Below are 24,983 nucleotides of genomic sequence, written 5' to 3' on the forward strand. Positions count from 1 at the left end.
AAAAAAAACTTTATATGTACAAAGTTGCAATATCTGTCATACCATTTTTAATATATAAATGGACAATGCATGTTTAAAAGAAGTGCGTGCGACATTAGGGACATATCGTATAGACTTATCGCGAATATATGCATACATTGATATGTTCTCACATTTCACTGTCGAAAGATACCATGTACTTCCGTCATATTTCTGACATGCAATGCTGCAGTCGATATGACTTGTCATTTGACAAGGTGCTCTTTCTCTCTCTCTCTCTCTCTCTCTCTCTCTCTCTCTCTCTCTCTTAAGCCGATTGACGTTAGAGCCGATGGTTGAACTGTAGAAAATAGTTTTGTCTTGCTTGTTTAATTAAAATACAATTAATGAATCTTCTTCTTCCTTCTTTTCTATCGTTATTTCTTTATCTTTCATTCAGCGATCCGTAGATCGATGCTAATTAACGGCCGTATTTGTCGATTGGGTTACAAATAATATATATATATATATATATATATATATATATATATATATATATATATACTCTATAATTATAACATTGATATATGAAACACGCACGTTCACAAATTTATGCGCACACACACATACATACATACATATATATATATTTATCTCTTTCTATGTAGATGATATGTAAATGGAAGATTTCGTATTTCCGACGGGTCTCTTATTTTTTCTTTCGAAACAAAGCAAGATTTTTATCTAATATGTCAACGAAATGCCCGTTTAATAACTATTTCGTTGACGCGAATATATCGTCAGTCGGACTATCACGCATATTATAAGAAACGCAAATCATAAATATATTATTGACTCTGAAATATTTCGAATATTTGTGTTTTCATGAGAGAGATGCTCGCGTATGAGATACGGTTTCAAGATAATTAATATTTCGCGAGAAACCAGACAAGTGTTATTAAGTCAAAAATTTTGACTCAATACACATAATATATTGTTGACATTAATCTTGCGTTCTGCTGACAGAACCAACAAACATAAATTAAATTGGTAGCAAAAATCGAGTATAGATTTATCAATCGCAGTGACGGATGACAGATTGGTGGCAATAAACTTTATTTAAATGGCACATCGGGTTAAATATTGATATTATTTTTTTCGAATTTGCTGCGTTCGATAGAATCCACACTTGATCTCTAGCATTAATCTGGCTTATTCTTTGTTAGCAGATCTTGTTAAAATTATGTCGACAATATGATGAATCGTGTATTAATTCTTTCTGTCAATGAAGCAAATGTACTTTGCAAAATCTGTTGATAAACTTGAATTGGGGAGATTTTCGAGATCCAAAACGTTAAATTTTTTCACTTTTTACGGCAATAATGTGTTAGCTTCGTTTTTTCTTCTTTGTAAAATTAAGGCTCCTGGGTGCTCACCGCGGCCATATTGGAATCGTGACGTTAGAGGCGAGAAAACACACGCTATTTTTTTTAGATGCCATTTCTAAATAAAAACATATTTGCATAAAATAACACTTAAGATCTCTTTAATACACTTCTAAAAAACGCCGAAAACTATTCTTTTCCCTTGACAGTCAATCAACAACCGTAAAATGATCGAGATATCAGACTTTGACATGCGGAATGACTGCACATGTGCAAAGATCAGAAGGACTGGGCCTCATAATATTACATTTTACAGCTGTTGATTGATTATAAAGGGAAAAGAATAGTTTTCGGCGTTTTTTAGAAGTGTATTAAAGAGATCTTAAGTGTTATTTTATACAAATATGTTTTTATTTAGAAACGGCATCTAAAAAAAAATAGCGTGTATTTTCTCGCCTCTAACGTCACGATTCCGACATGGTCGGCAAGGTACCAGGAGCCTTAAAATTGAAAATTTTGAAAGAACAAACAGATATAAATATTAAATATACAAAAATAAAATGCGCTGATTAAACATGTTAGTTCCATTAAAATAGAAGATCATAAAAGAATAATAATATATATGAATAAATGATCTATTAAAGAACATTATTTCTATTATCTTTTTTTTATATACTCTTATGGATCTGAATAAAATTTAAACTTTCGAATTATGAATCTTATTGTTATTAATCTTACGTGGAAAGCACGCTAAATAAAATTAATGAAAAGAATAACAAAACGCGTAAAATTGCTTGTAACCACTAGTTTTAATTTATAGTATGTAATAAAATTTCTCTCTCTCTTTGAAAACTAGTATCATGTTAACATTTTTGAAAAAATAATTACATTATATACAATATGCAATAGCTGCAGAAATAACTGTATATTACGCGATCATTCATTGACGTACATATTATATCTTCTGATTCATTATATTGTACATAATAAATAAATATAAATATTCGCATGAATGATTTTTTTGCGACAAGTATTTCGAGATATAGAATTTTAGAAATATATAAAAATAAGGAGATAAAATACGAATCACACATGTATTCAGATGCACTAAGTTTCGGAGCAAGACACTTTCGAAAGAGTATCGTAAATACTTCCTGCCTCCCCCCTAATAACCTTCTCCTGCTCGAGGCATCCGTTCAAGAGATATCAATTTTAGATAAAAGTGAAGAAATTGAATTCATTCGTACAGAGAAATGCTCGACATCATATACGTGGTGTTCGAGTTTGCAAAATCGCGCGAGCTGACGAGGCGGGCGCGATTTTCGCAATGTCTGTATGTGTCGCCATTGCGCAGCTGTTGAAATGAAATTTCCCCTTTCTCTCCTAAAACATTCCTAATACATACCCGGTTAAATTTCTCTCTCTCCGTGTTCACCAGCAATCGTCCGCTCCGAATAATTTTGACAATGTCACACCAAGAATTAATTCACGAGCTCAAAATTGCTGAAATATCTCAGAGTTCATTTTAGATCTCTCACGGATCTCTCGCTGAAATCGATTAATACGATTTTCTCGCGACGTGCTGAAAATCGACTGAACCCTCTCCTTGCAAACTTGCAAGAGAATCCGTCTCTGCGTAAAGCCGGATCGATATGAAACTGGATTCCAAATCTAGGTGGTGAGCTTACGATGTGTATGCGTGACGATATACCTCGTATATGCGTGTAATAATCTTTTTTTTTCTGCTTCTTAATTCATCGCTTTTCTACACAACAACCATATTTTACTATATTGATTCATATAGAACACCCTGTACACGCGGCATATGTATGCATATGTAAATATACGCGTTTAAATCACGAGTAAATCTATTACTAGCTTTTTCAGAGACTTTTCCTCCTTATAATCTAATCTTCAATTAGCCGCACTGCGAATTAATTCGCGCGAAATATACATATTTCTATATATCTCACTCTACTTAGAAAATATAATCTACTTTTCTGAAAATTTATAATTTTTTTATTTTTTTTATTTTAAAGAATATTGTGCGCGCGTGCGTGTATGTGTATCTGTGTGTACTATTATTATATACGTGTAAGATATTCGAATAAACGAATGAATGGTTGTTTTCGCACGGATCAGATCATTTTTTTGTACCTACAATGACTAATCGGCAATCAAATGATATACTGACAATAATCATCCGATTTAAAAGTCAGATTTGAAAGTTCGTCGAACGCAAAAATAGAGACAGACGAGTCCGAGAGCTCGAGTTTTTTTTTTCAACCTATGTATAGAAGACAGAATTCACCGGAATTCTTTTCTTGATTATTATACCGCGGAAACAAGAGACCGTTTATCACACATTTCTTCTCTCACATTGATCCTTAGATAAAGCTGAAATCGCTGCAAAAGGAACCTAGGGTTCCATCAGCGAGTTTGCTGATCGCAAGTTGTACAATGCCTTAACACTTAAGCCTACAGCTAGACCTTGTCTCGTGCGTGACGTCACACGTAATCTGGATACACATAGTATATAATTATATTTGCATTTATATATATATATATATATTTATATATAATGTACATCTCTCTCGCTTATCAATAATGTGTACGTGTGTATATATATGCATGTACATTTCTGTGTTTTCCTTTTTTTGCTTTTCGTATCGCTATCGTTTGTGACTTCAACAATGTCTGATTTTGACCAGCTGAAAAATTCTGGTTTCTTTTTTTTTATTATTATTATTATATATACCTCATTCTCTTAACGTAACGATTCGACGTCGGCATCTCTATCGACGCGAGTTTCCTCCTCCTCTGATGTTTATATTCACGATAGTGTAAAATTCTCGGGTGTAAAATTTGTTTTCAAGCAATTGTAATATAAATGCTGTATAATATTACACAAGCTGATCTGCCTCCCTTGCTTCCGCCCTTTTGCGAGATAATCTCATTCATTCTCGTAGATCTCGATCATATTTGATCGATCTTAATTTGAAAGATGATTTGGAACGGGACAAACTTCGTATCTTTGTACGTAAATAAATCGATCATGATTCGTATAGATTATATATAAATATTTTCATAGATACAATTAAATATGTCAATTTTTTTTTTAAATCGACGATAGTTGATTAATGTAATTGTAAATAGATTGATTTGGTTTTAAATTCATTAACACTTTGAGCTCCGACTATTTTATTGTCCGAATTGTGCTGTACTACATTAGTTGCTGCTTGTATATTACATATCGTGCATTTACGACGTTATTGATTGGGGGAAATCAATGTAATATGTAAGTTGTTAATTAATTAGAATTAGTGAATTTCGCAGGTTATTGATTAGTATCGTCAAATAATATCACGTTAAAAATGTTAAATATACTTAAAACATTATTTGTCGTCGATTGTTTTATATATTATAATAGAATGTGTGTGTTTGTATTGGGAGAGAGTGGAATATTTTCATTTTTCTTTTAGCTAGTCAAAACATTTTCGATATATCTTAAATCGTTAATTTAAAAAAAATTAAAATGTTAAAAAATTTTGTCGACTGTAAATATAGATTGATTATTTAAAATCTAAATCGAGATATGCACTCCAATGTGTATTTGCATAAATAGCGTAAAATTTATTGTTTCTAGACACACAACGTGATGATATTTTTTATCCTGATTGTATAAGATACGTGAATATCTATTAAATATTTTACTATAAATGTAATATTATTATATATATAAATAAACTGTTCATATCTAACTTTCTGTAGAGAGTGACAAGACTTGTAAGTCATTAAAATAAAATTCTTCGTCAGAAGAAACAATGACGTATCATTATTGATCATATTTCTGAGTTTATAACGATTGATAAATTTATGAATTTATTGACCTCTAAAAACACGTGTGCATTTATAATATAAGAATAACAGGTTTCATAAATTTTTTCATATAAAAACTATATAATATAAAAACATAATACTATTTGTTTGAAGAATAAAAATAATTTCCAAGAACATTTTATCAAGTAAAATTAAATTATTTGTTTTTTTTTTTTTCACGAATAAAAGAAAGGAAATTAAGACTCTTCAGATGTCAATAGATGGTTTTTAATTAGAAGCTCGTGAAAAGTGGTCAATAACTGCTTGATAGCTATAAGTTGCACACATGCAAGACACATACACATTCACACTCACACACACACACACTATCAGTTTAATTAATCACAAACAAAATCCTCTCTTGCAAACATTTCCGGTGTGTTTCGCAATGAGAGCTCCTTAATTAAATTCTAGCCAATATTTTTTTTTGTACGATCGCGTGTTTATCGTGACAAATAAGCATTAACAACGAACTTTACATTCAATTTAAAATCACTTTACGCGTTTTTCTCGTCGAGCGCGATAAAGAGACGCTAATAGCTCCGATATTTGTATTATTCCGTCAAAATTTACGACTTTTACGGTTTTTTCTTTGTCCAGATTCCTATCGTTGCCAACCAGGAGCAGTTACGTCCTAATAAAATGTTAAATTGCGGATACGTGAGACGAAACGAGGAGCCTTAATGCGCTTTCACGTGCCCGTAACCTTCAACCTCACGGTGCATTTGCATCGGGAATCACTTACCTCCTTCACTGATCTTATCTCGGATGGGAAGTTCACTTGCCAATAAAATGGATAAACTGAACGATTGATTTCGAATCTCCTCTCTCGCTCTCTGGTCCACTTTCCTATCCTCCCTGTTCTCCTCTTTCTTCTTCTCGCTTTTCTCCCGTCGTCCCGACATCCTCCCGATAAGTCGCGACTGTCGTAATATCAACATCGACGAAATGATCGATGAGCGCGCGACAAACGCGTTTGAAATTTTTCTCGAATAAATGCCCGAAATTAGATTTCCCGGGGGGATTTTTCCGCAAAATCTGACATCAAGAATTCGTGATCCGCAATGGAAATTCCGTATTTATATTCATGGCAGAAATTTTTTCCAACTTTTTTTCAAAGCTTCATCTTTCTGATATGATAAACGGACAATCGTACAATTTCGCGTAACAAGTAACGTGTATCTTTCGGAGAGCAATTTTTTTTTTTTTTATAAAATTCATCTCGTTTTCCCTCTGAAAACCAGCTCAGATGCACGTAGGTCTCCATCCATCTCTTTCTGTAAGATACCCTTAAAAGCTTCGCGGAAACGCGACGTAGTCCGCTTCATCTCGGCTTCCCAGAATCTTTGATTCTGTTGAGAGACTCGAAAGAGAGCGTTTCGCTGAGGCAGCACATTAAAAGAAACGACGGTCTTTCGCGAAAAACGAGAGAATAATGATATCATTGTAATTCGCTTCGATGAGAATATTACTGTATCGTTTCGCGATACGTCACGAACGAATGTCTCGTTCGATTGCGCCAATTGAATTAATGAATAAATTTCAAATGGTCATCATTCCTGGAAAATTAAATTCGTACAACTCGATTTTAGAACTTATTTTGTTTATGCAGACGCGGATAAATTTTTTTATATGGCAATAAATCATAAAAGAGCGGAATTTATTATATATATATATATATAATATATAATAGATATAATAGATTTTTATATATATAACTATTATATATATATATATATATATATATATATATATACACAATATATATGTAAATCCTTATAAAATGTTGATAGGATAATTTTACACTTTTAATGTAGAACATATTTTATCATAAATGGGTCCCAAGTTATTTTAATTACTTGGAAATTGAAAATTTAGTAACAATAGATCTCTCATTGCTAATTTCGCACGTTATTACTTCTCTCTCACTCGGTTTCTCCCTCATGCGGTTTCTATGGGAATTTATTAATCTTCCACTCTCGGCTCACTTTATGGCAACTCATATCGTAATAAATTATTAAAAGCAAAAGTTAAATTTCTTGGAAAATCGCGTTGAGCACTTAGATGAAAATGTAACTTTTATATCTGAGTTATCTCTCGCGATCTTATCGATTTTCTTTTTTTCCTCGTTGACTTTGTCAACTATTAAATAAATGATTCATTGCACAGGGATGATTAACGTTGATAGTTCGTGCGATAATTATAACCAACAGATTGCTTATTTATTAGATCTCTTCTATCTCTTATTATTAATATCCTAAGAATCGATTTGGTGTCAAATGATTTATTGATGCTTTACTGTCTTCGTTTACTTTGTTCTAGATTATTACTGCTAATAAATGCTTTAATAGAATCATTCATTCTAGGCTTTATAGTAATAATCTAAGGGGTTCATTCTAATTGTGTAAAGGAGAGTACGCTTATAATATTTTTGGTTTTTTTTTTATGACATAATCAATTAGTTCTAAATTTTTTTAAATACTCTTCTTGTTTCACGCGATAAAATTATATTACTGTAAATTTTTAATGACATATCATGATCACGTTTCCAATAATCTCAAACATTCACTGAAATCTTCAATTATACGTCAAGTCTCTTTCCTTATTAAAGAATTATATTTTGTCATCGATGTATTGTTAATATGTAGTAGCAATATTTACATATATATCGATACAATCGACATAATTATCTCAATTACAAAATCTATCTTGATTCGGGATAAGTGCATTTAATTTCGCGAGTATGAAAATTTTTACACATTAACTCTGGTTTAATTTATCTCTCTTCCTTATTAAAAGTGCTTAAAGTTTTTTTTTAAAGACGTCTCTCTCGCAATCGATGCGATAAAAATCGACGTTACTTAGTCGCTCTCCGATTTAATGAGTTCGGAGTTAATAATTCACGTCTTTCTCTACGCCGGCTAATTTTCTTTAGCTACGCGTTCGTTATTTATCGTCTTCGTCATTTCTCTTTCTTTACTTACGTGTTCCTGAAATTGGTCTTGGATATATACAACTTATCGTCGTGCTAGAGGATTGACTATGTCGCAAACTAAGAGATCAAATATATTGCGAGATGTTTGTAATTTGCAGCTAAATAGCAGTTGATTTCTTGCAAGCCGAATTCTAGGAACGATCATGAATATAAACATCGAATAAAATGATTAAAAATGACTTTCTTAGAATCCAATATTAAGAACTCCTTAATTAATTCGATTTCCTTAATTAACTTTTCTTCAATGCAATCGTCATTTTTATGATCAATCGGAGATATTGACTTTTAGTCGATCCATCATCTTCCGGTAAATCCATCATTCGTACTAAGCTCGAGCGATCGATTTAAAAATATTTGTCACGAAATCGCGATATTAAATTCGTGCAAGAATTTTTGTAACATCGTAGCAACAATCAAATCTACGACAAGATCGATCAAGTCCGCAGAGATCGATGAGAATCGGTGAGAGCGGATGCTTTTGCAAGAGACAGCGAATCAAAGAGAAAGAATCAGGTGTGTTCGCGGCTGCACGAGACGGAGGTGGAGTGCAACTCGGATGTGGGATGATCGTCGAAATCGGATTTTATACTGACGTCGATCGATTTAGACGCGGCGTCTTCTGCCGCGGATCGTTTTCTGTTCCGAGGATCTGTCGCGTCCTGATTAGACCTGATCGATTATCTCGAAAAGGGGGCGCGAAATTCTTTGGGACATTTCTTGATTATCATTCGCAAATACGTCGCGCTGTGCTAAACCGGTGCCGGTGACGTAACACGACACAGTGAAAACGGACTACTGCTATACGATGCGACGATAGCCGTATGTACGTCCTCTACGGCGGACTTATCGATCTACGAATGGTTGACGACCGCTAATGCGACCTTGAAGCGTAAACAACGCTCGTTATATAGGACCTGTTTGCCGGACGGTGACGCCAGAGTGTGGAGTGTTTCTGCCCAGCCGGTTACCTGCCAGCCGTGTAAAGGGTTTGTTGACATGGATGATTAATCACTTATATGAATCTATGTACCGCCAGCACCGGAAGTAAGAAGATGGACACGATTGGTGAACCGCGCAGCTCGCCGACACCGCTCGCGGAAACGCTCGACATCGCGCTTTTGCACACCTCGGGCGTAGGATCTGGAACAGGAACAAAGACGCGAAATGAATGAAGAATGAGAATTAAATGCAAGTATACTCTGACACAATAAATACACACCATAATATATAGTGAAATTGTGACTAGATGTCAGGACTTTTCAGTGTATAAAAATTAATTTTTTTGTTTAATTAAAGATTTTGTTGAATTGAAAATAAATGGAAAAAAATGCAGGACATTTGAATATTTTGTGTAGAGAAAAAGTATCAAAACTGACGTAGATCTCCAAATCGACAGATTTTTATTTTTTTAGCAATTAAATATATTGTACTTTCTCAGAATTAATATGAACTTGGTTTGTTTTAGTTTTCTGTTTTATTCATCAGAAGTCCATAGTTCATGGCATTTCATTGTTCGTTTATATGCTAAATCGACTTGTATTGAGTTTTTGAAGCTCGAAAGTTTCTCTTTCTTTGACTTTCTCAGGCAAATTGACATCTAAATAGTAATTTTTGTTATAATATTACACTTATTCTACATATCACGCTATTCTTGTATCTCTAGATCTGTTTTAATTTTATTTGTATCTCTCTATTTTTCTCGCAATATATGAGAAAAATTAAATTAAGATATTTTGTAAATTGACATTCGTTTTGAAAGTTTTCATGCAATTCATATAAAGAATCGAATATTATTTGAAAAAAAGAAATTTTGACTCTTAAGAAAATGTTGAAAATTTTAAATATCATGTATAAAATTAATAGACTCTCATTAGAAGAAAAACATCTGCGCTTTGCTAACCGCGCCTGGCTCTTAATATAGCTTATTTCTTATTAGTTAGATGTTTAATATTAGAGATATTTAATATCTTCGCGTTTTTAATTTAATACGAAGCCTAAACAAGGTTGTTGTATATTTCAGTCTAATTAATGTGTAAAACAGTTTTAATGTGTATGTGTAGTATTAATATTTTTAAAATATTTTATAAAACCGCGTAACAAATCTAAGTTTTAATAAATAAATCAATGTGTATGTGTGATTGAAGATTGAAGTAAAAAAATATGTAATGTATTATTTATAGATAACACGTTTTGTTATCACAAAAGTCATAGTGATACTTAGCATGCATCGAATTTTGCGTAATATGATTAAGTTATTTGCAATATATTTTCTACAAGTACAATCATTATAACATTATTATAAAAGCGGAAGCTTTCAATTACACGTGATTTTCCGTTATCACGCGTTGCAGTACTGAATGGAGAACTATTGGAAATGAATACGTGTACAATCGCTTGCTTCGTTTCGCAAACAATCGCTGCTGTTTAATCCGATATATTCCGAATACACATAAACAGAAACATCAAAATTATTTGCAATAATAACTGGCCAGAGCCGCGACTATTGGATTCTCCCCAATGCGCAAAACTCTCCCCTATAGCGCAATGTCAATCGCTGACATAATGAAGTAGTCAACATTGAAAAGTAGGTTGCTATTGATTGAATGACAACTAAATTATTTACCTGATTTACCATACTAGAATTAAGACCGTAGCACAAATCGGCAAAATCGCATGTTATATATTATTTTATATAGTGTGTTATATTTAGTCTATATATATATATATATATATATATATATATATATATTATAAGGTTATTATATACACATAGGTATATAGATTATATTACACGTATAATATATATAAAAAGATTATAATTATCCGTAATCATAATTACATTCTCTCACGTGGACGTGCGATTTGACGTACTGTTGCGCAGAAACTCAAAATATATATTGACGGAATTCAAATTCGCTTTTAGTACCACGTTCCGTCATATATATTGCTAACATAAAATATTTACATGACTAATAGAGCGCCGTGAATATTTGAATATGGCAATTCTGCGAATTTGCTTTGATCTTCTTTTTCGCTAAAATATTAGTACAGTCTCTCTATCCGAATATATAACATAATGTATATAATTCGATATAATATTATTGTTATTATCTACCATTATAACTTTTATTGTTTAACAAAAGGTGTCATATTAAATTATTATCATATTTTATATATAATTAATTCTATAATATATTCTATATATTCATCATATGAGATAATCAATGACTCTAATGATATTGAAAATATGTATATGTGCATATCTGATGTGCAATTTTCGGTCTACGAAGTGTTCTTATAGATAAAATATAGACCGATATTATCATATATTTCTTATAAAAAAATAATTAAAAATAAATAATCTTTTCTCTTTGGCAAAATATTCGGAAATGTATTATTTTCAGATCTCATTATTAATACAGTGTATTTGCTGTTCCTTGACTCCTCGTGTAAAAATTTAGCAATTCTGTTATAATTAAATTAAATATACACTTTTATAATAAAAAAAAAAAAACTTGAATACTTGAATTAATATAAAATAAATTTCTTTGGCAGCAAAGTATTTTCTTGGCTCTAATGTAAACCATATAAATGTGTGTTTATATGATTCTTTTTATTTCTATCTGAAGAAGAACCTATTTGATTTACATAGACACATTATGGTTAATAAAAATTCTTTTGAAAGATCATAATTTTTTCAAAATATCAAGGCTTTTAGATGTTTAGGAAATCATTATAATATATTTTTTATGTTAATCGATTTTCTTAGTTACTGCAAATGATAATAAGACCAAATCACGTGATAATACCGTTAAAGAAAATAATTGTTAAAATAAATAATTTTAACAACAAAAAAGAAAGAGAAATAGAAGCTGATTCCAGTTTAGATATTAAGTCCTTTAATGAGAAAAAAAGATTATTATAGAAACCTTTTACAGAACTAATCTCATTATTTTATTATAGATTATATATATTTGGATCTTTATACTTATATGTAAGTATATCCCTAATGTATTTCAAAGCATTCATTTTTTGTGATTGTTAAGATACACTGCAATTAAGATAATTTATTACCACTCTCAAGATACGTAAGTATATTACATCAGATTAGAAAAAAACATTCTATTCACGTGACAATTGCACGTTTGCGAACATTTTTACTAAGTAGGACGCTGATTATCATGGACTTCTATCTTTTCTTTCTCTCTCTCTCTCTCTGATAAAAAAATTAACTTTAATTCTCTTTATTTTCTGATAAATTACAAAAGAATTTGAAGATGATTATGTAACGTTATCAATTATAGCTAAATAATATTCCAAAACAAATTGATTCATGATTTATTACTTTATTAAAGACAGTTGTAAATGTGTTCATGGAACATAACGAATCGAGAGATTGTACGATTAGCGTGCTTTGTGCGATTAGTGTAATTAGTACCGTCGACAACACTATTATCATAATGAGCGCATCAAAGACTATTTTGCGCCTCCACATATAGAAATTTTCGAATGGTCGTTCCACGAGCACGATTCCTCGTTAGAAATGCTCCACGAGTCGCGAATTAATTAGTGCCGAATTACACTTGATTTTATTTTTCACGGCAAGGATTCATTATCTACGTTACTATCACTTACCGGGGATTCCCTTCAGCCGCGGCAGGAAGTCGTTCCAAAATGCGCAGGCCGTCGTACGTGGACCCTGGCCGTAGTCCTTCTTCTCCGCGTCCAAAATAAAATATTGCGGCGAATCCCTGGTGTACGGCGGCCAATCGGCCTCATCCTGCGTCGGCATCCTGAAAAACAATTCAAAAAGGAAAGGTAAGGTTGGCTCTCTCTCTCAGTTGATTGCGTCACTTGCAAATCGCTTGAATCGCGCTCGAGAACGAGCAGTCGGAGTTTATCGGAAAAAGGGAGGGAAGGTGGCGAGACGTGCGAAATGAACGATGGAGAATCAGAAGAAACGCGAAAGAGGAAGAACGCGAGGCGAGTCAGATGCGGAACCGTCTTCAGACGTCAAACGGAATGGAATCTGTTTGCGATGAAAGAAGAGCACGGTTGTTTGCTCGGAATCTTTGCGCAAATATATACGTACATTCGTCACGAATTAAACAGGAAACCCACTTACATTTGCTGTCTAGCAATATTTGCAAAAGATTATTATATATACATATATGTGTGTATATAAAATGTAATCGAATGTCTTCTTTACAGGGTGTTTTTAGAAAGCGTTTCGCAGTTTTGAGAATATGCTTTAAGTGAACTTTCTGTCAAGCTCTCTTCAGGAAAGTAAATAGATTCTTTCTAGTTATTTCCACGTTAAAGAGTAAACTGTGCAAAAAATAGCTGTTAAAATATTTATCAAGTATATGTGTGATTATAGATTATTATAATATATATTTAAAAAAGAATCTGTAATTTCTATTTCCTAATTTTCCTAATTTTTTATTTATATCGCTTGCTTTATATCGATTTCAGAAATTTGAAATTTTAAGAATTAAATTTATCATGTTTTATATTATTCATCCGATGTGTTTTTACTTTTACGCTTATACTATAGTAAAAACTGTAGTAAAAACAGACTTCAAATATCATACATAAAGGCAATACGTCGATCGTACGTGGAAAGAAATAAAAGACGTATACTACCTAGCACAGAGTGCGATATGTCATAATAACTTTAAATCTCGATAAATTCATCGTGCGACAGAACAGGAAACTGCTCTCTTTTTTTTATTCAAAGTTAATAGATGGAAGCATGCCCTGTGCATAAAAATTCAATCTCATCACTACAATACACAAGAAGAATTAAACTTCACTAAGCTTTATAATTAAACTAATTTATTGCGGTTTTACCATCCCATTACAAAATAAAAGTAATTAGTTGTGCAATTCCATGCTGAATATGATATATTTAATTAAATGTGTAATATAAAATTGTGTATTAAATAGAATAAGTCTACAGATAGATAATTTTCATATTTAATTTTACGACGCATAATTAAAAGCGGAAAATAGGATTAAAAACTTGATGAATTTTGATCTCTTTTTAATTGAGAATTCAGGCATTAATCAGTTTACTTTTTTACTTGGTTAATTGTTATCTAACAATTTTTATTTAATAAGTTTCTTAAAGAAAAAGAATTTAAAATAGTATAGGTTTTATAAATTATTAAATTAGAAATAATCGTCTTAATACAATATTTTCAATATCAATTTTCTTTTGATAATTGTAACCGAATATATTCGATATTTCTCGTATTTTAGTTAAAATATTGAGATACGTTTGCCTTGGAAATTAATATTGAAAACTAAAATGTAACGGCGAGGAAAACTGAAATTAGGAATTAATTACTATATTTTTGTAGCAATTCAATAAATAAAAATTTTCATCAAATTGTTTACTTTAAGTTCTTTTTTTATATTTTATTATGTTTCGAGGAAAATTTTTCTATCGTGTTATCATCTCTGTACGTGATATTAACATTTCCATGTGTTAACACTTGGAAGTCTTGATTTGAATGTGAATATCAAAACCAATTTTTAGTGTGAAACTTATTCTTTCTCGCAGTTATAATTTAAATTTAAATTAACTTTGTTTCACACGTCAGAGCGAATTTATTCGCATACGTGTTAGTGCATTCATAATACATTACTTACATTTACATATATTATTGTACATACACTGAACATACCTATGTAATGTATGCAAATTCCTAATACTTTGTTAATATTGTTTAAATGTCTAACTTCTGTTTCACGCGCGCGTATTCGTGTAAAATTGATTAAATATTTGTGCACAATAAAATATTAATTTGTGTCAATAATATATTATTCATCAATTATGCCATTTTTTATTCAATAATTTTAGAATATGTATAATATTTCATATACATATAATAACTTGTTTATATATTATTAATATTTAACGCAAATAATTTTGAAGATTACAGATGTATAATTAGTTTTGTATTTCTACATTATATTGTTATAATAATTATATAAATCATTTTGTTGTTTTTTGATCATGTAAAATTTTAGATTAAAAAATATTATTTTAATTTTTCGAGACTCAAAACACAAATAGAGGATAAACAAGCTAATTTTTGCCTAAAAATGTAACATAAATTAAATTTAATTAATGTAACCTTATGTTTTTTGAATCGCTGAAAACGATGGTAACATTTTTATCCATCTAAAGTGAGAAAGTGGTCAAAATGTCTTAAATGTATCAAAACTAATATTTTTAGTAATATAATAATATAGTAATATAACAGATTAGTAAGTTTTATTCTCAATTATTTAATTATTTGTATTAGAGTTTATTCTTATAATTTTTTCACTAATTGAATGAGAAGAAAACTAAGAAAATATTTCAAAATTAAATATTAAACATTAAACACAACATTGGCGAAATCAATATTAGATAAAAGTTAAAAAAGACATTTTTTGAAAGAACCTTAAATTTTCTCTGTCCCAAGTGACACACATCTGAAATTATAAAGATCTTAAAATAGTAATAGACTGCCATATCACTCTCAGGTTTTACTAAAGCAAAATATTTTATATGGAATTTGCTCGAAATTGGAACATTTCTCGTCAATATTTAAATAATGTATTTAAATATTTATAATATTTTTTCTTTTTATATAATAAGTGAATTTATGAATTCTACGTGGTATAATTGAGCGAAAATTTAATTATAAAATTTAACGCTTAATCATTAATAAGGCTTTTAGGATAGAAGTTTATTATTAGTTATTTTAATATTTTTATAACTATAAGCAAAGTATGCAAAAATGAATGTAGATAGATAGATAGAAATGTGCATATAAACAATTTTTGACGAGAAAAAAGTCCTCTCTTTATTTTTTGTAGAATATCTAGTGTATGTAAATGTACATTCGTCAAAACAGCTAACTTGTATAATGCTGAATCGACATTTAAGTGCTTATCGAACATTGTGTCGTAATGTTAGGTAATTTCTACATTTACTACATTGTGTATGATTTGTGGTTTTCAGTTCGTATAAGTAATAGTCAATGAAGCGACATAGACATCGCCCTTGAGAAAATTGATCCCGATGTTCTCTCCATATGTCTTTTATAACGTGTGATAGTGACTTTGTTAGAAATATTGCTAACCTTCGCCTTCGCGTTAAACTTTATCGAATGTCTATAACATCAGTATTTTCAGATTTCAAACATATGTGAAAGTTAATATCTGACTTGCAGATATGCAGACGTGCATTGCCAGAAGGTTCTTCCGCATCTGTTCCGCCATTTTTTATAATAACGAGAAAAATTGTTATATTTATAATAATTTAAAATTACATTATTACATTGAAATAATTATGTAGATGATATTTGAAGAAATCCATTAATTTTATTTAACACTAATTATCATTTAATATAACAAAATGGATTAATTCCGACATTTTCGAAAATTAGTTCATCAAATAAAGTTACAAATAAATAAAGAAATAAATAAATAAATATATACCTAATCGAAGTAATTACTATTGACAATTAAAATAATCATTATTTTGATTTCGAAATTTTTTTCATCCAAAAACAAATTTTAAATAATGTTTTTCAAAGAACCTGAAATTATAGTAATTTGAAACAAAACTTAATAGAAATATGACAGTGCATCTTTGCCGATACATGTGTTATATTTACTTCAGACAATATGTGGAATGTTATACGACTTGTTATACGATTTGCGGTACAATGTACTTACCCTGTATATGCGAATTGGGAATAATAGCGAATTATTCTGAAAGCCAGATCTCGCTCTTTGTCGTTGTATACCAGAGATTGGTTAAGGGGATGCCCGAAGACATATTCCACCTCGTCACCATGCATTACACCCATCCATTCGCCCCATACATTGGTACTTGTTCTCTGTAACACACAATGCATCCTCCGTCGTTACTTCCTTGATTGTCGTTTTGTACAAAAATAATATATTTTTATTTAACTCTTCAGATTAAATATATAAAATGTATCATGCCATTGATTTTACATTTAAGCAGATATATGTATATTTGAAAATATATCCTATGTAGCTTGTTATACTTTTAAATCTTCGCTCGTAGACAAATAATTTAATTTAAATTTAATTAATCGCTGTACGTTTGTTAATAAAAATAAATATACATAATATAAATAAATTTTTCAAAGAAAAATAAATTTAGTATTTAACTGATGTAAATAACATAGTACACACCTATAAATTATAATAGTCCTGAATCTTAAGCGGTGAGTAAGCAATGTTATTTTTAAATGAGAATATATGAACGTGTGCCTGGGGTAAAAATATTCATTTGCCTTGAAATGTAGGGGTAATGAAGAGTATTAAATAATAGATAACGCAGACTATAAGAGCTGAAAATTATTTCACTATTATATTCTACATCAGACGTCCTAAGAGATAATGTTACATAATGTTATTCTAATAATTGTATTTCTAAATTTTGCAGATTATTGAAAATAATAAAGTAATTTTAGTCTTGTTAAAAAAAAACTGAGATATTTTTTTGACTTTTATTCTTACAAGATGCAAAGCAATGAGATTTCTGAAATGTGTGTTTAAAATTAATTTTTTTTTCAACAAAAATTTAATCCAATACATTTTGGATTTACTTATTAATTAAATATTTTATTAAATTAAATTTTTGTTACAGGAGCACTTTATATATATTCATATAAATATCTGTATGTGTGTATATACTCATATAGTAAAATATAGTGTATGAAATAGAAAACAGACATCAATTTTTTATGAGAATAATACTTCTGATTCCTATTGTAACATTTAGTTAAAAAATACAATAAAATATCCATAAACAGTATTATCACGGTAAAAGAGTCGAGGTCCCAAGTGTTTGGGATTGCGATAACGTGATCGGCATGTGATTGGGATATGTGATTGAATATCGATCGTCTGACAAGCTAAAGTCGCAAGGACGGAAAGGGGCAACGCGACAAGAGAAAAAAGGGAGATAGCGTGCGAAGGCTTCGTCTAATCAGCGGGTAAAGCCGTTATTAAGATTACGGCTGGCGCGCATGAGTAATGACATCTTCTTTACTTCCCGCAGTATTCAGGAGAACCGAGCGTTACCGTCTGATAAATTACCTGTTCCGTTAATTGCTTGAACCTCCGTGCCGTGGAATTTCGCTTCACGCACGTCCTGGCAGATCCAGGAGCTGCGATGAAGTAGCGCGAAGTAGCGAGAGGATGAAAGAGGAAGGAAGTAAAAGGCAAAAAAAAAAAGAGAGCCACGCAAATTGAAAAGCGCAACGCGAACAAGAGACAAAGAGAGAGGGAGGCTGGCAGAATGAGTGTAAGAAAAAGAGAGAAGATGCTTATGCAGAGGAAACCGAAAGAGGGAAAATAGAATGGTGAAAAATAGGGAACGTATACTAGGTAAATGAGCGGGAAACTGCGGGGATGGAAGAAGAAGAAGGGGAGAAGAGCAGCGGCGTCAAATGTAGGTAGGGAAAGAGTGACGTGATCAACAGCGTGGATTAGATAAAAGCGCTATTTTTCATGGTAACTCTCTTGAACTAAACTTCACGAGTAGATGGTAGATGCGTTGTGGATAACACGACAAGAAAGATCTGTATGAATTGTTTTACGATCTGATATATGACTCTCGAGTAGATTTTATAGAAGAGAACGTTCAAGCGAATCGTTGCTGATCTCTGATATCATTTATTTTCCTCTCATTATTTATGTCGTCAATCATATTTGTTTCTGATATAATTTATTGCGCTCTATTGTATTATTTATATTATTAATTATATATTATTACTATATATATAATATATATTATGTTATTATATATATATATAATATATAATATATAATGTAATATATAATTAATAATATATGTATAATATATATATTATATATTATTAATTATATATTACATTATTAAATATTATTTAATATCATTCCATATTAATATAAAAACTGATCACACGAATCTTGAGATGCAATTACGCGGTTGGCTGTCAACTGACCTGTCACATACATCCGGAGCAATATTTGTGATATGCAATGTTAAAAATAACGTGGCAACCGCAACTAAAAATATAGCGTGACAACTTAAATCTAGATAATATTGAAATTGACGATGGAAACGCGAGTCAAAGTTTCCTTCGCCTGTGAGCTAGGATTCCCATTTGTAATTCCAACTCCACTCGCTTTTGAATGTTATTATTGTGTTTCTGCGAACTCTCCCCTTCCCCTTCGTACCCGAAGTTCCAAAAACTTCATCTGGCGAATAAAATTACGCAAAAATAACGTTATACGGTCGCAAGATATACTACGCCATAAAAAGTACTTTCTCCATATATTTCTGATTCTTCCTATCTCTGGCGAATCTGCGGCCGAGCGAAAATTAATTGCTAATTATTACAATCTCTTCTCGCGTTATGAGAGATACCATTTCCTCCATTAAATCTTTTTACATTAGATTCTTTTCTCCATACGCTTTTTTTTTTTATAATATAGTCCTTCTGCGAAACGTTAGTGTTTTTGGATTATTGATCAATTGATGTTACGCGTGAATCGTACACATATCATATCAGGGTGTCCCAGAATGATGGGGACTAAATTCGTGTGCAGATTCCTGGGATCATTTGGAGACGATTTTTCCTCAGCGAAAATGTCGAGGGAGGTCATTATTTTTTGCATGTTTCCAATTTTTGCCATCGTGTATATTTGTAACTAACAATAAGCCTTAAATTAAAATTCTATTGAAGTAAACTCTACCTGAAATTAATTGAAGAATGTGAATTTATTATTAGTTTATTTCCACAAGGCTTAGTTTGCGAAAAACCCTTTATTTTCAATCGCTTATAACGCGAAAATTATTGGTGTCTCGACATTTTTGCTGAGGAAAAATGATCCCAGGAATCTGCACACGAATTTAGTCCCCATCATTCTGGGACACCCTGTATATATATATTCGCGGAAAAAAAATCGAGATAATATTATACAGAGGTCCGCGTGGGCAACGCATTCATTTATTATTCATTTTCACTTAAAATACATTTTGCGCAATTTTTTTGCTCTTTTGGGACGCAAAGGCTACCATCGAAATGCCCCAGAGAGAGCGAAAAACACACGACGAGTGTACATATATACAAGAGAGAGGGATACTTCGAGATCATGTTATCGCATCAAATTGAATCACACATCGCGATTGCCGGAATACGAAAGTGAGGAAAGTCTGAGTCGCAAAAACGTGCTGACGGAACGTTTATTTGTTATCGATGTCCGATCGAATGCTTCACTTGCAATATATACGTATGTACATATTATATTGCGCTTTCACTACATTTTCATTTCAATTTCGGGACATTATTATTTCATGCGCAGATTTTTTCATTAATGTGTGTGTGGAATTTATTTCTTCGTAGGACGGATTATCTAGGGAAAAGTGGATTGCTCTGATGATTTGACCTATCTTTTTCAACAACTTTGCAACGTTTATTTAACGTTAATTTAATATGCAATATCTTTAAATCTCATATTATTAAAAAAAAACTTTCTATATTTGAATAAAAATTGTATTGATGTTTAAATGCTTTCATTGTTGATTGTTTTTTGAAAAATTATTAATATCTTAACATTTTTAGAAAAAAACATTTCAGAAAAAAAAAACAGTATTACTTTGTCTATATTCTTACAATTATCGCCAGTAACTAAGAGGAGTTTGCAATACTTCATATTTAATGCAATGAAAAAGAAAAATCTATTAATAAATCTATTAATAAATCTATTAATAAATCTATTAATCTTAATTAACATGGTGGTGAAAGTAATAATAAGAGCCAAAAAAGGTTGAATAAGTGGTTAAGTTAAATAAAATTAGCATTATTTCTTATTAAATTTCGATATGATACAATGAAATCGCAGACTGATAAATTAAATTTATTTCTAATCAAGATATCTAATGAAAAATAATCAAAATATTTTACAAATAGCTACTTGTGAATTATATGCGCGTTTATGCAAAAAATATATAATAATCTACATTTAGGGCCACTTCGACCAGCTCTGATTAACTTTAATCGACGATTAAATCAGAGCTGGTCGAAGTGGCCCTAAAATGTAGATTATTATATATTTTATGCATAAACGCGCATATAATTCACAAGTAGCTATTTGAAATATTTTGATTATTTTTCATTAGATATCTTGATTAGATATAAGTATATATATATAGATATATATGTGTTTGTATGTACATATACACATACACGCGCGCACACATACATACATATGTATATACACACACGAAGCTATCATTCGTACGAAAAATACACGGGACTGGACACAATCTATTAATAAATCTATTAATCTTAATTAACTTTTAGAAGAATTATTGACGATAAGTCTTGTTGACGATAAGTGTCGCAGACATTTTTTGATGCATTTAGGACCTTTTTTAGTAGGTCAATAATACGGACGAAAGAATTGACAGTATTAAATGAAGCAAAAGAGTGTAAATCATCATTACTTTCATCGTTAATCTCTCACGGTCCTTAAATTCTACAAGCATTATCCCATTCTTCCTCTGCAATTTCGTCTCTTTTGCTCTTCTCTCTCTGTCTTTCTTTCTTCCTTTCTCTTTCCTCCATTTCTTTCCCACAATGGCTTCTAACACCCTTACGAGAGTGTCAACCGCAAAAATGAATCGTCGGACTTAAATAATTTTCAACGAACGTTTACGACATTCAAAAATATCGCGAACACTTTGCATTTACTAAATGCGGAATCATAGAGCCATTAGGTATGTAATTTGAGGATTTATGTAATTTTTAGGGATTTATGAAAACCATTGAAAAGAACAATATCTCAAATTATCGCAAAGAAAACTATGGCTATCAATTGCTAATTTAGTGAGACTGAAAAAATGTATAATATTATGCGCATACGTATTTCATCTAACAATAAAAGGAAAAACATTTTTTATTTTGTATAAAATTTAATTAATGTGATGCCTTTGTTTTAGTAACATTATTTGTAACAGTTTTCTTGCTAATCCTAAAGACAATTAGGTGTTTTACATTATACAGTCGAGATAAACAGAACATTAATATTAATAAATTACATGCAGCTAAAATTATGCATATAGCCAAGAAATAGTAAAATATTATTAATATAAATTATTAATATAAATATATAAAAATAATATATAATAAAGTATATTCAAAATTTATTTATAAAAATTTAAAAACTGTGTAATTATTAAAAAGTACAGTTTATATATTAACTATTTATAATAAACTGACCAAATCTTGTTCAAGTATTATACAGTAGCTTTCATAATTTTCTCCTCTCTTGCGTTTTACTAGTAACATTAAAAATGAAAATCAAAAGTTCTATAATATTATTAAGCTATATCTCAGAACCTAAGCTGATATACTATATTGATACAAATTGCTTTATGTGTTTTGATACAAGACTTTTGGAAAGCTTGTTTAAATATTTCAGAATCATATAATATATGTAATGCATAAAATATAGCTCGGTTAAATCCTCAAATCGGCAAACTTTGGACTCTTTAAGAATTTACTAACTTTGTAACGATCATAAATACGAAAGTAAAGCTCAGGTGTCGGTTTTGTAATTCATTTCAATTTTAGTTCACGTTTTTTAAGACATATGGAGTCACTTTTCAACTTGAATACTGAGAGAGAAAGAAAGGCAGAGGAAGGAAAAGAGAGAGAAAGAGAATTTGGCACCTGGCCACAGATCGCTTATCATTTGAGTCAGTGATAAATCACGCGTCGATTTCATCGATTTAAAAAATGCTCAATTATTTATTCGTTCTGATATTAATTAGCGAAATTTTTTATCAAGAAAAAAAAAGACAGATTTCATCAAAAGAACCGCATAATAAATAATAATAATAAATAAGTCTATTAAATTTTTATTTTATATAAAAAGTTAAAGCATTCTATCAAATTAATCATTACAAAAACGAGTAATTACATAAAATCTTCGCTTTATCTGAAATTAATACATTTTATTTAAAATATTATTGTATATCAAGATATTTGATGCATATTTTTGATAAAATATTAAATAAATATGATTTATTTTTAAATCTTTTTTGTAAAAAAAATATTTATTTCAAGGGGGGAAAATATTATTTAATATAACATACACGTTTGGAATTTTTTACATTACACGAAAGCTTCATGTAAAAATAATTGAAATAATACAAACTACATATAGCTACAACACGACAAATATATTAATGCCATAAAAATTGCGAAAAAAATCACGTTTCAAATATTTGAGTGCCAAAGAGTTATCGGCAAAGTTCAAGGATTTTATACACAATTTTCTAAACAACCCTACAATTTCGATGTATAAGAATCAACAAGTTTTCGACGGCGGAGATTTCGTGAGCGAGATAAGCGGCGATAAAGAGCTGAACATGACAGTAGGAACAGGTATATGGCAAACGCGATACCGTATAACCATTCGTGTACGCAGTCTATAATGCCCTCTCGCATGAGTTTGCATTTATATAATTTCGTAGGATGGTCATGAGAGGAGAGGAGGGAAGGGGACGAGTCGATAATTATATAGTGTTGAATGAATGCGCACAATTTGCCCCCTCGCGTTCTAGATCTAAACATTATACACTCCGATGACATTGCGGGGAACGCATTGTGTCCTCCCCTGTAATTACACCCGGCGAAATCACAGTGCCGTTAAAATGGCGAAATAAATCACGCGCGCGTGATTCGCGCGTGATTGATATTGCAAAGCGTGCGGAGGGACGTCTGGTTATTATTCGCTATCCAAATATTCGCCCCTACACTTTATCACGACGACAGGCGGCGCGTCGATGATTGATTGACGTCACGAGTATCATTAAAAAAAAAAAGAAAGAAATACATTAATAACACGTTGCGCTCGGACAATTGTTTCCCCTATTATACATTACCGTCATTTCAACCCCCACTCAACAACGTTTAATTCCGATAAGTTTACCGCTTTTTATCTTTCCGTTCTGCTTCCCCCCCTAGGCTATTTTCCATCACGAAATCTTCTGGTAGCATTATGCAAGCGGCTTAGAATCCAATTTACATAATACTTTTGCGGTAATTTCCCGGTCTTGTAAACTCCGTTCTTTCGGACCTACTTTAGGGAGAATAGCAGCACACACAAGCTCGGTATAACAATCACGTTGTATCGAGCATACGCAACTTTTCAAGATAATAATGTTCGAGGCGATGAGAGATTTATCGCGATACACGTAGTAATTAAAATTTTTCAATTTCTCGTATAATTTAATACAAATATTATATCATATTATATGATTTAATAAAATTATACGAATATATGTATCAGGAAGGAGTTACTGCATATTAAAGAGATATTTTTATATTTTTTAGAAATATTATTATATGTTTTGAGTTTCTTTTTTATTTCGAAACAATAAATTGGTATTCTCATCTCTCTATAAACGTAAAGTTTCGTAATCCTATATAGAATGTTTGCTAAATTATATACTTTCATTCAATACATGAAAAATAATTTAAAAATTTGACAATTCTTAGTATTGTGAACAAATAAGATTTAGAAAATATTGATGACTTAAAATGCTGAGAGTTTTGCAATTCATATTTCTTTGGTTATTCATATATTATCTCCAATAAAGTTAACTTTGAAAATTATTATTTAGGATTAATTATACTGAAATATCTAATATTTAAAAAAACTATAAAAAA

The 24,983-nt window shown here is 30.8% G+C and overlaps 1 protein-coding gene across 2 annotated transcripts in view; it reads right to left on the bottom strand.

Moving 5' to 3' along the window:
• Window positions 1-239: 239 nt before the first annotated feature.
• Window positions 240-24,983, bottom strand: part of Ache-2 (acetylcholinesterase 2) — a 116,275-nt gene continuing 91,531 nt past the window's right edge. For both annotated transcript variants that reach the window (XM_083048273.1, XM_083048275.1), the window contains exons 5-7: window positions 16,957-17,120; window positions 12,853-13,010; window positions 240-9,357 (exon numbers count right to left, since the gene is read on the bottom strand). In XM_083048273.1, coding sequence (XP_082904399.1) covers window positions 9,230-9,357; window positions 12,853-13,010; window positions 16,957-17,120 — 450 coding nt within the window. In that variant the 3' untranslated portion in view covers window positions 240-9,229. The remainder of the gene's footprint in view (window positions 9,358-12,852; window positions 13,011-16,956; window positions 17,121-24,983) is intronic.

This window comes from Prenolepis imparis, unplaced genomic scaffold, assembly GCF_030444845.1.
Source record: "Prenolepis imparis isolate NDT839.2.m4 unplaced genomic scaffold, iyPreImpa1.0 SCAF_10, whole genome shotgun sequence".
Taxonomy (NCBI): Eukaryota; Metazoa; Arthropoda; class Insecta; order Hymenoptera; family Formicidae; genus Prenolepis; species Prenolepis imparis.